This window comes from Rutidosis leptorrhynchoides, chromosome 4 (genome assembly GCF_046630445.1).
Source record: "Rutidosis leptorrhynchoides isolate AG116_Rl617_1_P2 chromosome 4, CSIRO_AGI_Rlap_v1, whole genome shotgun sequence".
NCBI lineage: Eukaryota > Viridiplantae > Streptophyta > Magnoliopsida > Asterales > Asteraceae > Rutidosis > Rutidosis leptorrhynchoides.
In genome coordinates, this window is record NC_092336.1 from 268067625 (window position 1) to 268087091 (window position 19467).

Sequence of the window (19467 nt, forward strand, 5' to 3'; positions counted from 1 at the left end):
AAATCTGCCATCCCTATCAGAGATAATAGAGATTGGTATTCCATGTCTGGAGACGACTTCCTTCAAATACAGTCTTGCTAACTTCTCCATCTTGTCATCTTCTCTTATTGGTAGGAAGTGTGCTGATTTGGTGAGACGATCAACTATTACCCAAATAGTATCAAAACCACTTGCAGTCCTTGGCAATTTAGTGATGAAATCCATGGTAATGTTTTCCCATTTCCATTCCGGGATTTCGGGTTGTTGAAGTAGACCTGATGGTTTCTGATGCTCAGCTTTGCCCTTAGAACACGTCAAACATTCTCCTACGTATTTAGCAACATCGGCTTTCATACCCGGCCACCAAAAATGTTTCTTGAGATCCTTGTACATCTTCCCCGTTCCAGGATGTATTGAGTATCTGGTTTTATGAGCTTCTCTAAGTACCATTTCTCTCATATCTCCAAATTTTGGTACCCAAATCCTTTCAGCCCTATACCGGGTTCCGTCTTCCCGAATATTAAGATGCTTCTCCGATCCTTTGGGTATTTCATCCTTTAAATTTCCCTCTTTTAAAACTCCTTGTTGCGCCTCCTTTATTTGAGTAGTAATGTTATTATGAATCATTATATTCATAGATTTTACTCGAATGGGTTCTCTGTCCTTCCTGCTCAAGGCATCGGCTACCACATTTGCCTTCCCCGGGTGGTAACGAATCTCAAAGTCGTAATCATTCAATAATTCAATCCACCTACGCTGCCTCATATTCAGTTGTTTCTGATTAAATATGTGTTGAAGACTTTTGTGGTCGGTATATATAATACTTTTGACCCCATATAAGTAGTGCCTCCAAGTCTTTAATGCAAAAACAACCGCGCCTAATTCCAAATCATGCGTCGTATAATTTTGTTCGTGAATCTTCAATTGTCTAGACGCATAAGCAATCACCTTCGTTCGTTGCATTAATACACAACCGAGACCTTGCTTTGATGCATCACAATAAATCACAAAATCATCATTCCCTTCAGGCAATGACAATATAGGTGCCGTAGTTAGCTTTTTCTTCAATAACTGAAACGCTTTCTCTTGTTCATTATTCCATTCAAATTTCTTCCCTTTATGCGTTAATGCAGTCAAGGGTTTTGCTATTCTGGAAAAGTCTTGGATGAACCTTCTGTAGTAACCAGCTAGTCCTAAAAACTGGCGTATGTGTTTCGGAGTTTTCGGGGTTTCCCACTTTTCAACAGTTTCTATCTTTGCCGGATCCACCTTAATACCTTCTTTGTTCACTATGTGACCGAGGAATTGAACTTCTTCCAACCAAAATGCACACTTTGAAAACTTAGCGTACAATTCTTCCTTCCTCAATACTTCTAACACCTTTCTCAAATGTTCACCGTGTTCTTGGTCATTCTTTGAGTAAATAAGTATGTCATCAATGAAAACAATGACAAACTTGTCAAGGTATGGTCCACACACTCGGTTCATAAGGTCCATGAACACAGCTGGTGCATTAGTTAAACCAAACGGCATGACCATAAACTCGTAATGACCGTAACGTGTTCTGAAAGCAGTCTTTGGAATATCATCTTCTTTCACCCGCATTTGATGATACCCGGAACGTAAGTCAATCTTTGAATAAACAGACGAGCCTTGTAGTTGATCAAATAAGTCGTCGATTCTCGGTAGTGGGTAGCGGTTCTTGATGGTAAGTTTGTTCAACTCTCGGTAGTCGATACACAACCTGAATGTACCATCTTTCTTCTTGACAAACAAAACAGGAGCTCCCCACGGTGATGTGCTTGGTCGAATGAAACCACGCTCTAAAAGTTCTTGTAATTGGCTTTGCAGTTCTTTCATCTCGCTGGGTGCGAGTCTGTAAGGAGCACGAGCTATTGGTGCAGCTCCTGGTACAAGATCTATTTGAAATTCAACGGATCGATGTGGGGGTAATCCCGGTAATTCTTTCGGAAATACATCGGGAAATTCTTTTGCAATGGGAACATCATTGATGCTCTTTTATTCAGTTTGTACTTTCTCGACGTGTGCTAGAACAGCATAGCAACCTTTTCTTATTAGTTTTTGTGCCTTCAAATTACTAATAAGATGTAGCTTCGTGTTGCCCTTTTCTCCGTACACCATTAAGGGTTTTCCTTTTTCTCGTATAATGCGAATTGCATTTTTGTAACAAACGATCTCTGCTTTCACTTCTTTCAACCAGTCCATACCGATTATCACATCAAAACTCCCTAACTCTACTGGTATCAAATCAATCTTAAATGTTTCGCTAACCAGTTTAATTTCTCGATTCCGACATATATTATCTGCTGAAATTAATTTACCATTTGCTAATTCGAGTAAAAATTTACTATCCAAAGGCGTCAATGGACAACTTAATTTAGCACAAAAATCTCTACTCATATAGCTTCTATCCGCACCCGAATCAAATAAAACGTAAGCAGATTTATTGTCAATAAGAAACGTACCCGTAACAAGCTCCGGGTCTTCCTGTGCCTCTACCGCATTAATATTGAAAACTCTTCCACGGCCTTGTCCATTCGTGTTCTCCTGGTTCGGGCAATTTCTAATAATGTGGCCTGGTTTTCCACATTTATAACAAACTACATTGGCATAACTTGCTCCGACACTACTTGCTCCGCCATTACTCGTTCCGACACCATTTGTTCCTTTCGTTCTATTAACCCCTGGTCCGTAGACCTCACACTTCGCCGCGCTATGACCATTTCTTTTACACTTGTTGCAAAATTTGGTGCAGAACCCCGAGTGATTCTTTTCACACCTTTGGCATAGCTGCTTCTGATTGTTGTTGTTGTTGCGGTTATTATTGTTGTTGGGATGATTGTTGTAGTTGCTGTTGTTGTTGTTGTTGTTGTTGTTGTTGGGCCGTTTGTTGTAGTTGCGATTGATGTTGCGATTGTTGGGATAATTGTTGCGATTATTGTTGTAATTGCTGTTGTTGTTGTATTGGTGATTCTTATCACCGTTTTCCTCCCACTTTCTTTTGACTTGCTTCACATTGGCCTCTTCAGCAGTCTGTTCTTTAATTCTTTCTTCAATCTGGTTCACTAGTTTGTGAGCCATTCTACATGCCTGTTGTATGGAGGCGGGCTCGTGTGAACTTATATCTTCTTGGATTCTTTCCGGTAATCCTTTCACAAACGCGTCGATCTTCTCTTCCTCATCTTCGAATGCTCCCGGACACAATAGGCACAATTCTGTGAATCGTCTTTCATACGTGGTAATATCAAATCCTTGGGTTCGTAACCCTCTAAGTTCTGTCTTGAGCTTATTGACCTCGGTTCTGGGACGGTACTTCTCGTTCATCAAGTGCTTGAATGCTGACCACGGTAGTGCGTACGCATCATCTTGTCCCACTTGCTCTAGATAGGTATTCCACCATGTTAACGCAGAACCTGTGAAGGTATGCGTAGCGTACTTCACTTTGTCCTCTTCAGTACACTTACTTATGGCAAACACCGATTCAACCTTCTCTGTCCACCGTTTCAATCCGATCGGTCCTTCGGTTCCATCAAATTCCAAAGGTTTGCAGGCAGTGAATTCTTTGTAGGTGCATCCTACACGATTTCCTGTACTGCTAGATCCAAGGTTATTGTTTGTATGTAGCGCAGCCTGTACTGCGGCTATGTTTGAAGCTAGAAAAGTACGGAATTCCTCTTCATTCATATTCACGGTGTGTCGAGTAGTCGGTGCCATTTCCTTCAAAATAGTTAAATGGAACAAGTTAATCATACAGAATATTAAGAGTAGTTAATAGTATTTCGTAGCATAATATGAACTCATTTATAAAAGCTTTTTCTTCATATTAGCGTTTTATAAGTTTAAATTCGGGTAGTACCTACCCGTTAAGTTCATACTTAGTAGCTAATATACAATTCAACTACTACAATTCTATATGAAAAACTGATTATAATAATATTTCGCGTTCAAACTTTTATACAATATTTTACAAACTTACAATACCGCTTATTTTACATAAAGCATGAAATATAGCACACAATAACTTTGATACAAGATAGTTGTGAAGACAATTCTAGCTAGTACACAAGTCGTTCAGCAAAGGCAATAAAGACACGTAATTCATACGTCCAGAAACAAGTCATGCATTCTAGTTTTACTAGGACTACTTCCCATCCTTGGTCTTGTGCAACATAACCGTTATGGCCGTTGATAAGACAGCGTGTTGTAACGTCATCAAAGGGACGAGGGTTACGTAATGTCCAACAGTCCCGTAATAATCTAAAAACCTCATTTCTTACCCCAATTACCGACTCCGTCACTTGTGGAAACGTTTTGTTTAATAGTTGTAGCCCGATGTTCTTGTTCTCACTTTGGTGAGAAGCGAACATTACTAATCCGTAAGCATAACATGCTTCTTTATGTTGCATGTTAGCCGCTTTTTCTAAATCACGAAGTCCAATATTCGGATATATTGAGTCAAAATAATTTCTTAACCCATTGCGTAAAATAGCATTTGGGTTCCCCGCAATATATGCGTCAAAGTAAACACATCGTAACTTATGGGTTTCCCAATGTGATATCCCCCATCTTTCAAACGAAAGTCTCTTATAAACCAAGACATTCTTGGAACGTTCTTCGAATGTCTTACAAACTGATCTCGCCTTAAATAGTTGTGCCGAAGAATTCTGGCCGACTCTAGACAAGATTTCATCAATCATGTCTCCGGGTAGGTCTCTTAAAATATTGGGTTGTCTATCCATTTTGTGTTTTTAAACTGTAAAATAGACAAGAGTTAGATTCATAAAAAAATACTTATTAATACAAGCAATTTTTACATATATCATAAAGCATAAGAACACTATATTACATATATTACACCACGCGAATACAACTATCTTATTCCGACTCGCTCGTTTCTTCTTCTTCGGTTTTGGTTCGTTTTGCCAAGTTTCTAGGGATATATGATGTTCCCCTAATACGAGCCGTCGTTGTCCACATTGGTTTAGAAAAACCTGGTGGTTTAGAGGTTCCCGGGTCATTGTTACAACTTAAGGACTTCGGGGGTTGACGATACATATAAAGTTCATCGGGGTTGGAATTAGATTTCTCTATTTTTATGCCCTTTCCCTTATTATTTTCTTTTGCCTTTTTAAATTCAGTTGGGGTAATTTCTATAACATCATCGGAATTCTCGTCGGAATCCGATTCATCGGAGAATTGGTAATCCTCCTAATATTTTGCTTCCTTGGCGAAAACACCATTGACCATAATTAACTTTGGTCGGTTGGTTGAGGATTTTCTTTTACTTAACCGTTTTATTATTTCCCCCACCGGTTCTATTTCTTCTTCCGGTTCCGATTCTTCTTCCGGTTCCGACTCTTCTTCCGGTTCCTCTTCGGGAACTTGTGAATCAGTCCACAAATCATTCCAATTTACATTTGACTCTTCATTATTATTAGGTGAGTCAATGGGACTTGTTCTAGAGGTAGACATCTATCACATAATATCAAACACGTTAAGAGATTAATATATCACATAATATTCATATGTTAAAAATATATAGTTTCCAACAAAAATGTTAAGCAATCAATTTTAAAGAAAACACGGTCGAAGTCCAGACTCACTAATGCATCCTAACAAACTCAATAAGACACACTAATGCAAATTTTCTGGTTCTCTAAGACCAACGCTCTGATACCAACTGAAATGTCCCGTTCTTATTGATTAAAAACGTTCCATATTAATTGATTTCGTTGCGAGGTTTTGAGCTCTATATGAGACGTTTTTCAAAGACTGCATTCATTTTAAAACAAACCATAACCTTTATTTCATCAATAAAGGTTTAAAAAGCTTTACGTAGATTATCAAATAATGATAATCTAAAATATCCTGTTTACACACGACCATTACATAATGGTTTACAATACAAATATGTTACAACAAAATAAGTTTCTTGAATGCAGTTTTTACACAATATCATACAAACATGGACTCCAAATCTTGTCCTTATTTAAGTATGCGACAGCGGAAGCTCTTAATAATCACCTGAGAATAAACATGCTTAAAACGTCAACAAAAATGTTGGTGAGTTATAGGTTTAACCTATATATATCAAATCATAATAATAGACCACAAGATTTCATATTTCAATACACATCCCATACATAGAGATAAAAATCATTCATATGGTGAACACCTGGTAACCGACATTAACAAGATGCATATATAAGAATATCCCCATCATTCCGGGACACCCTTCGGATATGATATAAATTTCGAAGTACTAAAGCATCCGGTACTTTGGATGGGGGTTGTTAAGCCCAATAGATCTATCTTTAGGATTCGCGTCAATTAGGGTGTCTGTTCCCTAATTCTTAGATTACCAGACTTAATAAAAAGAGGCATATTCGATTTCGATAATTCAACCATAGAATGTAGTTTCACGTACTTGTGTCTATTTTGTAAATCATTTATAAAACCTGCATGTATTCTCATCCCAAAAATATTAGATTTTAAAAGTGGGACTATAACTCACTTTCACAGATTTTTACTTCGTCGGGAAGTAAGACTTGGCCACTGTTGATTCACGAACCTATAACAATATATACATATATATTAAAGTATGTTCAAAATATATTTACAACACTTTTAATATATTTTGATGTTTTAAGTTTATTAAGTCAGCTGTCCTCGTTAGTAACCTATAACTAGTTGTCCACAGTTAGATGTACAGAAATAAATCGATAAATATTATCTTGAATCAATCCACGACCCAGTGTATACGTATCTCAGTATTGATCACAACTCAAACTATATATATTTTGGAATCAACCTCAACCCTGTATAGCTAACTCCAACATTCACATATAGAGTGTCTATGGTTGTTCCGAAATATATATAGATGTGTCGACATGATAGGTCGAAACATTGTATACGTGTCTATGGTATCTCAAGATTACATAATATACAATACAAGTTGATTAAGTTATGGTTGGAATAGATTTGTTACCAATTTTCACGTAGCTAAAATGAGAAAAATTATCCAATCTTGTTTTACCCATAACTTCTTCATTTTAAATCCGTTTTGAGTGAATCAAATTGCTATGGTTTCATATTGAACTCTATTTTATGAATCTAAACATAAAAAGTATAGGTTTATAGTCGGAAAAATAAGTTACAAGTCGTTTTTGTAAAGGTAGTCATTTCAGTCGAAAGAACGACGTCTAGATGACCATTTTAGAAAACATACTTCCACTTTGAGTTTAACCATAATTTTTGGATATAGTTTCATGTTCATAATAAAAATCATTTTCTCAGAATAACAACTTTTAAATCAAAGTTTATCATAGTTTTTAATTAACTAACCCAAAACAGCCCGCGGTGTTACTACGACGGCGTAAATCCGGTTTTACGGTGTTTTTCGTGTTTCCAGGTTTTAAATCATTAAGTTAGCATATCATATAGATATAGAACATGTGTTTAGTTGATTTTAAAAGTCAAGTTAGAAGGATTAACTTTTGTTTGCGAACAAGTTTAGAATTAACTAAACTATGTTTAAGTGATTACAAGTTTAAACCTTCGAATAAGATAGCTTTATATGTATGAATCGAATGATGTTATGAACATCATTACTACCTTAATTTCCTTGGATAAACCTACTGGAAAAGAGAAAAATGGATCTAGCTTCAATGGATCCTTGGATGGCTCGAAGTTCTTGAAGCAGAATCATGACACGAAAACAAGTTCAAGTAAGATCATCACTTGAAATAAGATTGTTATAGTTATAGAAATTGAACCAAAGTTTGAATATGATTATTACCTTGTATTAGAATGATAACCTACTGTAAGAAACAAAGATTTCTTGAGGTTGGATGATCACCTTACAAGATTGGAAGTGAGCTAGCAAACTTGAAAGTATTCTTGATTTTATGAAACTAGAACTTTTGGAATTTATGAAGAACACTTAGAACTTGAAGATAGAACTTGAGAGAGATCAATTAGATGAAGAAAATTGAAGAATGAAAGTGTTTGTAGGTGTTTTTGGTCGTTGGTGTATGGATTAGATATAAAGGATATGTAATTTTGTTTTCATGTAAATAAGTCATGAATGATTACTCATATTTTTGAAATTTTATGAGATATTTCATGCTAGTTGCCAAATGATGGTTCTCACATGTGTTAGGTGACTCACATGGGCTGCTAAGAGCTGATCATTGAAGTGTATATACCAATAGTACATACATCTAAAAGCTGTGTATTGTACGAGTACGAATACGGGTGCATACGAGTAGAATTGTTGATGAAACTGAACGAGGATGTAATTGTAAGCATTTTTGTTAAGTAGAAGTATTTTGATAAGTGTATTGAAGTCTTTCAAAAGTGTATAAATACATATTAAAACACTACATGTATATACATTTTAACTGAGTCGTTAAGTCATCGTTAGTCGTTACATGAAAGTGTTGTTTTGAAACCTTTAGGTTAACGATCTTGTTAAATGTTGTTAACCCAATGTTTATAATATCAAATGAGATTTTAAATTATTATATTATCATGATATTATCATGTATGAATATCTCTTAATATGATATATATACATTAAATGTCTTTACAACGATAATCGTTACATATATGTCTCGTTTAAAAATCATTAAGTTAGTAGTCTTGTTTTTACATATGTAGTTCATTGTTAATATACTTTATGATATGTTTTCTTATCATATTATCATGTTAACTATATATATATATCCATATATATGTCATCATATAGTTTTTACAAGTTTTAACGTTCGTGAATCACCGATCAACTTGGGTGGTCAATTGTCTATATGAAACATATTTCAATTAATCAAGTCTTAACAAGTTTGATTGCTTAACATGTTGGAAACATTTAATCATGTAAATATCAATCTCAATTAATATATATAAACATGGAAAAGTTCGGGTCACTACATTATCCACTACAGAGTCGGAGTACATCGCCGCATCATTGGCAGCTCAGGAAGCTGCATGGATGAAGAAATTCATCGACGACTTAGGAGTAGTCCCTTCCATTCAGGACCCTCTTGAGATCTTTTGTGACAACGAGGGTGCGATTGCTCAAATCAAGGAACCTCGTGCTCACCAAAAGACCCGTCACATTGAGCGGAGATTCAACTACATAAGGGATGAAGTTGAAAAGGGAAAGATATGTATTCGCAAAGTTCACACAGATCTTAATATAGCGGATCCTCTCACGAAGCTCTTACATGGAGCAAAACATAATGGACATGTTTGTGCATTAGGGCTTCGATATTCTAGTGATTGGTCATGATCTGTTTAAGTATTGTAATGGAACGAAATTGTTCAAACTCATTAATATAATTATGGTATTAATTTATTTTGAGTCATGTTCCTATTTTGCATATTTTATCCATGAATAAGTAATTATTCTAAAATTCCGTAGTCGATCACATTCGTGGGAACAAGTGTGAGGTTTAGACTATTATGAACTTGGATTGGTATACATTCACGGGATGAATGTGGGGCAAGGTTGCAACCAAGGTTCATAGATATTTGTGGGACACAAATATTGGAAGACCCGCTCTCAAGACTTACTAAATAGAGCCTTTGTGGTTGATCACTTGTAATCTTGAGTAAAGGCGAATATCATTGTATCCTCTGACCTGAGATACATATTGGGTTCGGATATTTACCAAGTATTGTGCCTTGATTCTTTCCTTCGCTATTCTGAAATATGGTAGCTCACAAGGAAGAGCTCAGGTATAATGCAAGGTACATATTTAGGACGTATGTAGTCAAGATGGAATTTGTCCCTCTTATTCGTTGAGAGTCAGATGTCTAAGGCCTGATAAAGTTAAATCTAAAAGAGAGTGATCACTCTGTATCTCTTGGATTTAACATGACATCTAGGACGAAAGGAAATAATGAAAGATTCACCTATTCATATTCGAGGTGGGAACTCGAAAGGGATGATGTTATTGAATGGCACAAAGTCATAGCATATTGGGGGTGATGGACGGTCGTTAGGTGGTATCCATCACTTGCATTAATTTCTTATGTTTCTCGTGCAAGTGGGAGATTGAAGGTTCTTCGTATGCCCGAGAGACATATTAAATTAATGTGGCTAATGTGTTATGATCCAAGTCGGGTCATACCCAATAACAAGCTTACCAACACCTTATTCGTATTTGATCTTAGCGACTGGATCGTTGATTAAATACGCGACACTTGGATTTTAAGAAAATTGGTTTTCTAAAATCATATTACTTGATGTGTATATAAATTATGGAATAATTTATATAATTAAAACTTAATTATTTATAAGTTAAATAATTAATAATGTTATATTACATTTTATAAAAATGGGTTTTATATAAAATGTACATGGAAGTTTATAAAAGGGTTTTATAAAAACTAATTCTTTTATAAATCATTTCATTTATAAAACTAATTATGGAAGTGGCATTGGAGTCTTAACAAGGATGCACTTGACTAGCATTTTGTGTGGTCACTTTCATAGATTCCATGTGCATATGTACCAAGACCTCTTGGAGACACAAACACATGAAAACACATCAAAAATCTGCACAAAACACTCTCAAAAACCCTGCTGAATTCGTGGCCTTTTGGGAGGAAGAAAGGGTTCTTCATTTGGTTTTTGCAAGCTCTATTCAAGTGTAATTAAATCCTAACCAAAGGCTAGGTGTTGGTGCAAAAGCTTGGGGTATTTCTCCCTGAGGTTTCATCATTTTGAAGCTCCATTCTTCATCATCATCATCATCATCATCTTTTGAATCAACCCTCAACTAGCTTGAGGAGGTATGAACTCTAAACCCACTCTTAGTTTGTAAGTATGTTTCACAACTTGATCCTATTTGGGATTTAACTTTAAATGGTTAAAGATTTACAAGTCTAAAATTGGTAATTAACATGCTTCCGCTTTCTTAATTCTTAAAATGGTTTAAGTATATTATAAACTTGTTAAATCCCAACAGATACAATCTTTAGGTACCATGTCATAACGCCTATACCTGGCAAACCAAACCCAAAGTGCTCAATTTGGGTCTAATGGGTCTTGCATATGGGTCAAACGGGTCGAGTTGTAAAGTATTCAGTTTTTGAGATTCATATCCCTAATCATTGTTCCAATGAGTTTTTTTTTTTTTTTATTTTAATATTGGGTCTTAGACAAAAAAATAAGAAATGAGTCGATCGGGTTCAAATCCACCAAGTCCAGCAAATAGAGACGGGTCCCATGGGTCTTGTATATGGGTCCAACAGGTCGAGCTGTATAATTTTGAATTTTAGTGGTACGATGTAATTTTGCAGTATAAAATAATAATAATAATAATAATAATGATAAAAAAATATTTAAAGCTAAAATTATTGAATAAAATGGTTCTCGACCCGACCCGACCCAACCCGTTGGGTCTCGACCCACTCAGACCCAACCCGTTTGACCCATTTAAATTCTGACCCATTTCGACTCATGACCCGTTTCGACCCAACCCCATTTAGGTCTCGACCCAACCCGACCCAACCCGACCCGTTTGCCAGGCATAACGCCTAATGCAAGTGATTTGATTTATTTTTTGTCAATGTCAAATTATAAACCTTTCAAACTATGTTATATACATATTGCAAGTCAAGTTCTTTTCTAAAATTAACTGGACTTCCTGAAAGTTTAATAATTCCCAAATAAAATAAAATCAAATCAAAGAATACAATTCATGTCAAGAAAACATAAGCAGCCTGAACTGGCCTAGAAAGCAAAAAGGTATAACACACTATGTTACTCTGTTGAAAACTCAATTGACAATAAATATAATTCTGCTTACATAATCCATTGATACAAGCAGCGATCATATTTCAAAAATCAATACTCGAAAAGTTGTCAAATGTATACCTTAAACTTATATCATCCATCATCCATACAAATTAAATTCTAATTCTGAATCTTTAGTTTGACTCGGAAACAATTTAATTTAGTCAAAAGTTTTTCAGTATGTCATGCTCTTGTTGATCGACAACTTGATATTTGGAGCATGTGAGGTCTCTTGCCACCACTCTCCTCATCCTCTTCCCAGAAGGAAAAAAAAAAAAAAAAAAAAAAAAAAATTTAAAAACACGATTTACCGTGTTTGATCTTTTGTTTCTTCAGGATCTTCATCTCCATCACGAGCATTCAGATCCAAAGTGTTTTCATTTAGATCCTGCCTTGCAACATTTCTCTCTTCAGAAACCTGAAAAATTCACTAGCTTTTTAATAAAATGACTTTCTATAGCTACAAATGCCAAAAAAAAAAAAAAAAAAAAAATTCAGTTTTAAAAAGAGGTTGTACAGTATATTATCATGAACCTTTATTTACTGCCCAATGAATTATCCTGAATCTCAAATATTATCAGTTGTCCCAGGAGTTGTATGTTTACAACTAAAACCACTGTACAATTTATATCTTTGGATATCATTTTAAGTGCCAGTCAATTTGGTAACAGGTCAACACGAAAACAGTTTTTGGCCAAAAAGCTAAACATTTTGAAATAATTAATGTCACGTATAACTATAATTTCATTAATTCAGTTCAATTATAATCAAAACTTTTACAATGACATGATTATAGAATTGCTTTATGTGAGCCACGTTACCTCATTTTCTTCCATGGGCACGCCATTAATATCTGGTTTTCCGTTAACACCATCATCCTTCGAATTTGAATCAGTATCAATCGCTTCATCAATATGATCGTCCTCCGACTCCTTTTTTTGTTCTTCGAGTAACGCTATCTAAAGTGAAAGAATGGCAATAAACTATCATTCATTATTGAAAACAGGATTTGCTATACGTCTCAAACTACAAATTTAAGTCAAATAATAATTCAACAAAAATTTAGATTGTCAGTTTGACTCTAAACTACCAATTACGGAATTACAAAAGAAGGTTAACCTTAATAATTGAAATCAGTAATATAAGAACTGTAGATAATGACGAAATGGAAAGAAAGTACTTTTGGATTGATCAGAGTTAATTTGAATGGGTTGTCAATTCAGATGTTTGAGTGGACGTGGCGAAATGGGTGTACTATGTGATAATTAGAATGTGTTTGGAATAAACGGATAACTTTCAGCATGGGTCATACGAGTTGAGTTGGATTTACACACACTTTTGGGTCCATTATTACAAATTTCATAAGTAATTAACTTGTTAAACACGATTACATATACATTTATTATTAGATAACAAATCTAAATGTTTGAAAAAAGTGATTAACTAGGTTGCATTTTAATTCCTCTGAGCAAGTTTTACCTTTTAAACCCATCTAACCATCTAAACCGTTTCTTATTAGCAAAATATGTGAATTGACACATCAGAGATAAAACATAACACAGATAGACACACTCATAAGTGTATGGGTTGAAATTGCTACCTCCAGATTTCACAATTCCTGATTTTGGGAAGAGCAAGAAAATGCCCATAAACAAGACTCACGGATAAATTTATTGTTGAGCCATGGCAACTAATGATGGAAAGGCTATATTGACCAAATGATAATATACATTGATTACTAATCAAATGTCTGAAAAGACCCATAATATGAAGGAGGAAAAAAAAAAACAAATACAGTAAAACTTATGAGCCCAAAATCAAAGTTACCAACAAGGGAACTACCAATTTGGATAGATAAAGTTACTTTTTGCTAAGACGACCCAAAAAGGATATGTTAGTATTTTTTTTCAGTACAGATAAATTGGAAAATACAAAATACGTTGGCGTATAAGTTCTTGAAATTTTTTAGTAAGATTATTATTAGTCATCTGCCTGAAAAGTCCAACAGATGGGAGGTAAATAACTTTTCAACGGTATCCCACAGTACTACATACATCATGACTCATTTCAAAGTTCAGTAATCAGTTATTTCTTTATAAGTTTTTTCACCCAGTCATTTTATTCAAAACAACGCCATTTAATATAAATTACACTATTAACCTTGTGTTGTATCTCATGTGGTAGTGGTCTGCCTCTCTTAGCGAGAGGTCGGGATTTCGACACCCATGAGATGTAGCATTGCACACAAGGCTGCCCATTTACCCTTGAATTCCACCCAAGGGTGGCTTTCACACATTGCGTTGCGGGGGCAGTGGGGGAGAGGGCCATGCCCTTGGATTGAGCCGGGTTTCCTCCTGGGCAGCAGTTGGGGCGGGTTATGCAACTGCAAGGAGATGAACGCGTGGGTGGTTAAGTCCCCTGGGTGATCCCGTACTGCTGTTAAAATATATATATATATATATATATATATATATATATATATATATATATATATATATATAAATGACACTATCAAATTATATTATTTGTCTTTAAATAACCAAAGGGCTTCCGGCACAGCGGTATCAAGGAATCTCGTTCACCTTAAGGTTATGAGTTTGAGTCCCGTCGTGGACAAAAATGGGTGTGTGAGTTTGCAGTTCCAGAAAAAAAGTAATCAATACTTTTTATAAGCTTTTTCACCCAGTGTCATTTTTAATTACAACGACACCGTTAATATAATGACACTATAAAATTATAATAACTGACTTCAGATAACCTAATACATATATAAAAGTAGCTGTTGGACTTCTTTTACCAAAGGGAAAAAAAAAAAAACTTTAATCAGAGACCGACATCAGAGAGCATATTCAATTTGAAATAGCGTGTAACCCAATTCTTAAAAAGTTTTATTTTCCATGTTAACAATGAGTTCGTTTGTACATTGCATCCCTCGAAAGACCATGTACCACAATTTATTTAATAGAATTTTAGACACCCAAACAATTCTATTAGAGTTATAAATCTTATATCTCAAGTAAAACTATAAAACAACACCCTTATACATTAATCTACACGGAGTCCATACACAATCCTATCAAATTTACCTTTTGCAATTTATAAACAAAAATTCAAATAGTAACCAATTAAGTCTAGATAGCTCTAGCTCTAATTCTAAAATTTTTTAAGTAAAAAACCTCCTACAAATTGTCTAATAATTATTGAATTTCAAATCCAACATTGTGATACCCTACCTAAAGTTACATATTACAAAACTTCAATTTATCCCCAGTCCAGTTATAAATATATTCAAATGATCAGCTTTAATTTAATACAGAGTACAATATATAATATATAATTCTAATAAATCATTAAGCATAACAAATTATATATTATATATTATATAAAAAATTCAAAAAATATGTTAAAAGGTGATGAAGAATTAATACCGGAATATACTTAATTTTTCTGCGAGGCGGTTGCTCTTCCTCATCAGCGGCGTTAACATCACCATCGCCATTACTATCTCCACCGCCGTTTTGACTTTGACTTTGAAGAGGAGTCCATTTATACAATAAAATATGAGATCCGTTATCATTACTACCGTTAGAAGAAGAATTACCGTTACTAATGACATTAGATTGATGATTACTTCCGGCACCGGTGGTTGCGGCGGAGGCGTTCGGCGGCGTCACGTGGATCCACTTCTTTTTCCATTTCCTTACCGGACCTGTAAACACGACCGCTGGTCCGTACCGAGTTGACGATCGGCCCAGGCGCGCACCGACTCCTTCCATTTGTTAATCAATTGAATAGAACAGGTAATCACTAGGTGGCGATCAGATCGGAATCGGAAAAGAAAAGTTCCGGTGAAGGTTGGTTTTTTTTTTATATCTTTGTGGTTTTTTGGTATCGGTAGGGATTAGGTACATGCCGGTATACGTTACTTTAGTGGATGTTATGTTAATCTAAGATGTGTGCTGGGACCCGGTACTAGATTAAGAAGTTTAGTTAATAATCAATTTTATTAGTTATAGTTTTTTTGTTTTTTTTTTTAAAGCAAAATTCTATTAAATCAACCATAGATACACACAAGTAGAACTCAAGAAACTAAACGAAAGATACTGAGCTAGAATCTTACGCTAGCATCTATCTACATAACAATTACATTACACACGAATTTAACAAACAATTATACACTAAGAACAATTGCGGATTATGTAGCCATTCATGCCACTCAATCTTCTTGGTTTTGCACCTCTTCGCGATTCATTCAAAGCTCCTAATTTGAATCTCGTTTAACGCCACCGGAGGGGACCAGCACGTCTTCTTGAAAACCTTTTGGTTCTTATTTTCCAAATGAAATAACCGCATGTCCATCCAACCGTTTGCCAAATTTTTTTATCCAAATCCAAAACTTGTGAAGGAATGTTACCACAAAATAGATTAGCAAAAGAAGGTTGAGCCGAATTAATGCCCCACTAACTTAAGACCTTTTTCCAAATTGTAATAAGTTACAAGAAAGTAATGAGTGTTCAAACGATCCAATGTCATCATCGCATAGTGGCCAACGAACGGAATTGTAACAACCCAAACCAAACCGCAATCGAACCCGCTTAAAATATAAAAAAAAAAAATTTGTCTGATCAGCATATGGCGAGGCGCGCCAGGTGGTTGCGCGGCGCGCCAAACCACCTGGACAGACTTGTGTCCCCGGAAGTTAAATACGCGAAAATGTTTGGCCACTTCCCGATTAAATTAGACAAAACGCTTTTAACCACATGTTCAAATATGTAAAACTAACACGTTCCATTAATAAAAAGGGTTTTACGACACCGGGCCCACATATGCCCAAATTACCCCTTAAAGTACCAAATACGAGTTTCGACCACACGACTCTTAATACAAAATAAAGCCGAGCATGGCGATTGGGGATATACTACCTAATCCTAATCAATTCAAAAGCAAGCCTTCTAAAGCAACTACGCGAGTCCACTAGTCCCACGCTTACCCGAGCCACCGCATCCATGCAATCTATAAAAAAGTCAACAACGAGAGGGTAAGCTAACGCTTAGTGAGTGAAAATATGCTACATACATATATATGTATAAAATGGACACGCCACACAAATATCAAATACCGCATACCGAAGCATCCATGTATAAGGCAAGCTAGTCTAAGCATACCGTACGATCAATAGGCGACGAGCTAAAGATACAACAACAAATATAAGTTCACCAACGACGATGTGAACAACGCCAATAAGCTACACCCAGAGGGTTAGCTGCATCACAACAATACATTGATATATATAGAACGATATATAATCGAATAAGGTTAACCACTTAACCCATTACCGAATACCAAAACACCACAATGAAGATTGGCTGAACTACACGAGCCTTAGTAATCCGAAACCACACGAGATTACTATCTTCACAACATCGAGGTTGGCCGAACTACACGAGCCTTAGTAATCCGAAACCACACGAGATTACTACCTCACTAAGATGACCGAACTACACGCGTCATCATGAATCTGAACTACACGCGATTCACTTCTCCAATACCAAGACCCACGGTCACGGGATTATAAAATCCACCACATCGGGGTTATCCAAAACCACATCACAGTACATGTGATAACGTACACACAAGTGTACACCTCGCCAAAAGGAGGTCAACCAAAACGCACAACCGTGCCAATTGGACCTATACACAAGTCCATCAAATCCACCTATATGTGAAGTGAGCTCTATACCCGAGAACCACTTCACCCGACCCGCACCCATCCTACACATACATACGCACATAGGATATTAACACTCACCTTGTCGCCTTGATGAATGCTTCCAAATAATCCGCAACTCGTCAATGGAAAGTACCTATTCCATTATCACAATTACAACAACACACTTAGAGTGGATTTACAAACCAACCCAATTCGACACTTAGTGCCATTTCGACCCAATTGCACTTCCAAGCACAAACCGTGCTCAAACTAACCAATAATCACTAACACAAGTGAGAATGGTCCTAATATGCCAATTAAACCCAATCGCAAGTGTTAAACACTTATTGTTCTCAAAATCGCCCATAAACCTTAATTTTGACCCATTAAGTCAAAGTCTCACCAATTACAAGTTTTGACACCAAAATATATTTAACTCGGTTTTATACCTCAACTTAATCCATTTTAAGTTTATAAACCTCAACGAATCGACATTCGGGTCATAATCCTCAACAAACCCTAATTTTGACTCTAGTCAAAATTAGTCAACCACAAGAACCCTAAAGGTCTCCAAATCATCAATAATCACTAATACTAGTGATTATACACCATTCTCAAGTCTTAAACATGGTTAAATCATTAACTAACCCAAAACCCGCCTTTAACACTTATAAACCCGAATCTTGGTGTTAATCTTCAATTAACAACTAAATGGGTTCCATCTATGAATCATATAATCAAAAGCCCCAAAATTGAATGATGAACACGAAAACGAAATTCGGAGTTAGAGCTTACCACTAGTATCACCGTGTAGCTAAGAACGAGGAGAACAAACTTGTCTACTACGCCAAAGATCAAAATCCTCTTCTTCCTTTCCAAAAATCCCTTTGAATCAAATGGGTGTTTGAGTTTGTTGAGAGAAAATGGAAAGAAAAGGAAAAAAAAAATAGGGAAATGAAATGGGTGGATGAGGTTAAGTCCTCAAATCTGGCTCAAACGCGAAAAGACCGAAATGCCATTTTAAAACTCTGCGGTGCGCGACTAGCCTGAATCAGAATCCAGGTCTTACAACTCTCCCCCACTTAAAATCGATCACGTCCTCGTGATCTTCACCACTTAACCACTCCGGAACCACTTAACGGTCCTCTATCATAAGTCCCAATCCGAACTTTCCTAGACAATTCTTCCCAATGAATCACCTTTAACAACTAAGATCGTCACTCGCGAATTATCAAATCTACAATCTGAGCACTAAAACCCTGCTCATTCCCTCGCATCGGGAAAACTCATCCAATCTCTAACCGAGATATCAACCCCTAGCATACCATTACCAAGTACAATGCTAAAGTAACCACATACCAAACTTAAGGTCAACCATCTAAACCGACGAAGACTGAGAAGAAGAAAATCCTTACGGATAACACTTACCACTAAACATTCCTTGTAGTGCGCAATACGACCCATACGCAACTACCGTAACATCATAATTCAACGGCTAGAACCGATAGCGCCCAAAACGACTATGGAAACACAAATCCCAAGGTGTACAAAATCAACTATCGTCACACCTGTAACATCATGTGAGCGAAACACGGCTATCACATCACTAATCATACAACATGGTCCTCACGACCCCACCATTGGCGTATCAAATGACCAATAGATCAAACATCATGGTCCTTACGACCCCACCATCGGTGTATAAAACAACCGATCGATCACACAACACGGTCCTTATGACCCCACCATTGGTGTATAAAACAACCAACAGATCAACATCATGGTCCTTACGACCCCACCATCGGTGTATAAAACAACCGATAGATTACACAACACGAAGGCTGGCCGAAAACTACACGCGCCTTAGTGAATCCGAAACCACACGCGACTCACTACCTTCACCTCAACAACAATCGGGATTGGCCGAACTACACGCGCCTTAGTGAATCTG

The 19467-nt window shown here is 36.2% G+C and overlaps 1 protein-coding gene across 1 annotated transcript; it reads right to left on the bottom strand.

Moving 5' to 3' along the window:
* Positions 1 to 10951: 10951 nt before the first annotated feature.
* Positions 10952 to 15692, bottom strand: LOC139841602 (uncharacterized). The gene is made up of 4 exons (XM_071831814.1): positions 15235 to 15692; positions 12628 to 12765; positions 12118 to 12224; positions 10952 to 11012 (listed from the first exon to the last, which is right to left on the bottom strand). Exons 1-4 carry the CDS (start codon positions 15580 to 15582, stop codon positions 10952 to 10954), a joined length of 654 nt encoding a protein of 217 aa, XP_071687915.1. The 5' UTR covers positions 15583 to 15692.
* Between the last annotated feature and the right edge of the window lie 3775 nt (positions 15693 to 19467).

Bases quoted from the DNA above. Each gene is read 5' to 3' on its own strand.
- LOC139841602 (XM_071831814.1), bottom strand. From the start codon at position 15,582: ATGGAAGGAGTCGGTGCGCGCCTGGGCCGATCGTCAACTCGGTACGGA. The intron at 12,766-15,234 runs GTATTAATTCTT...CTTTCACTTTAG, and splicing joins GAAAAATTAAGTATATTCCG to ATAGCGTTACTCGAAGAACA. The intron at 11,013-12,117 runs GTAAATCGTGTT...TTGGTTTGCCAG, and splicing joins GAAACAAAAGATCAAACACG to GTATAGGCGTTATGACATGG.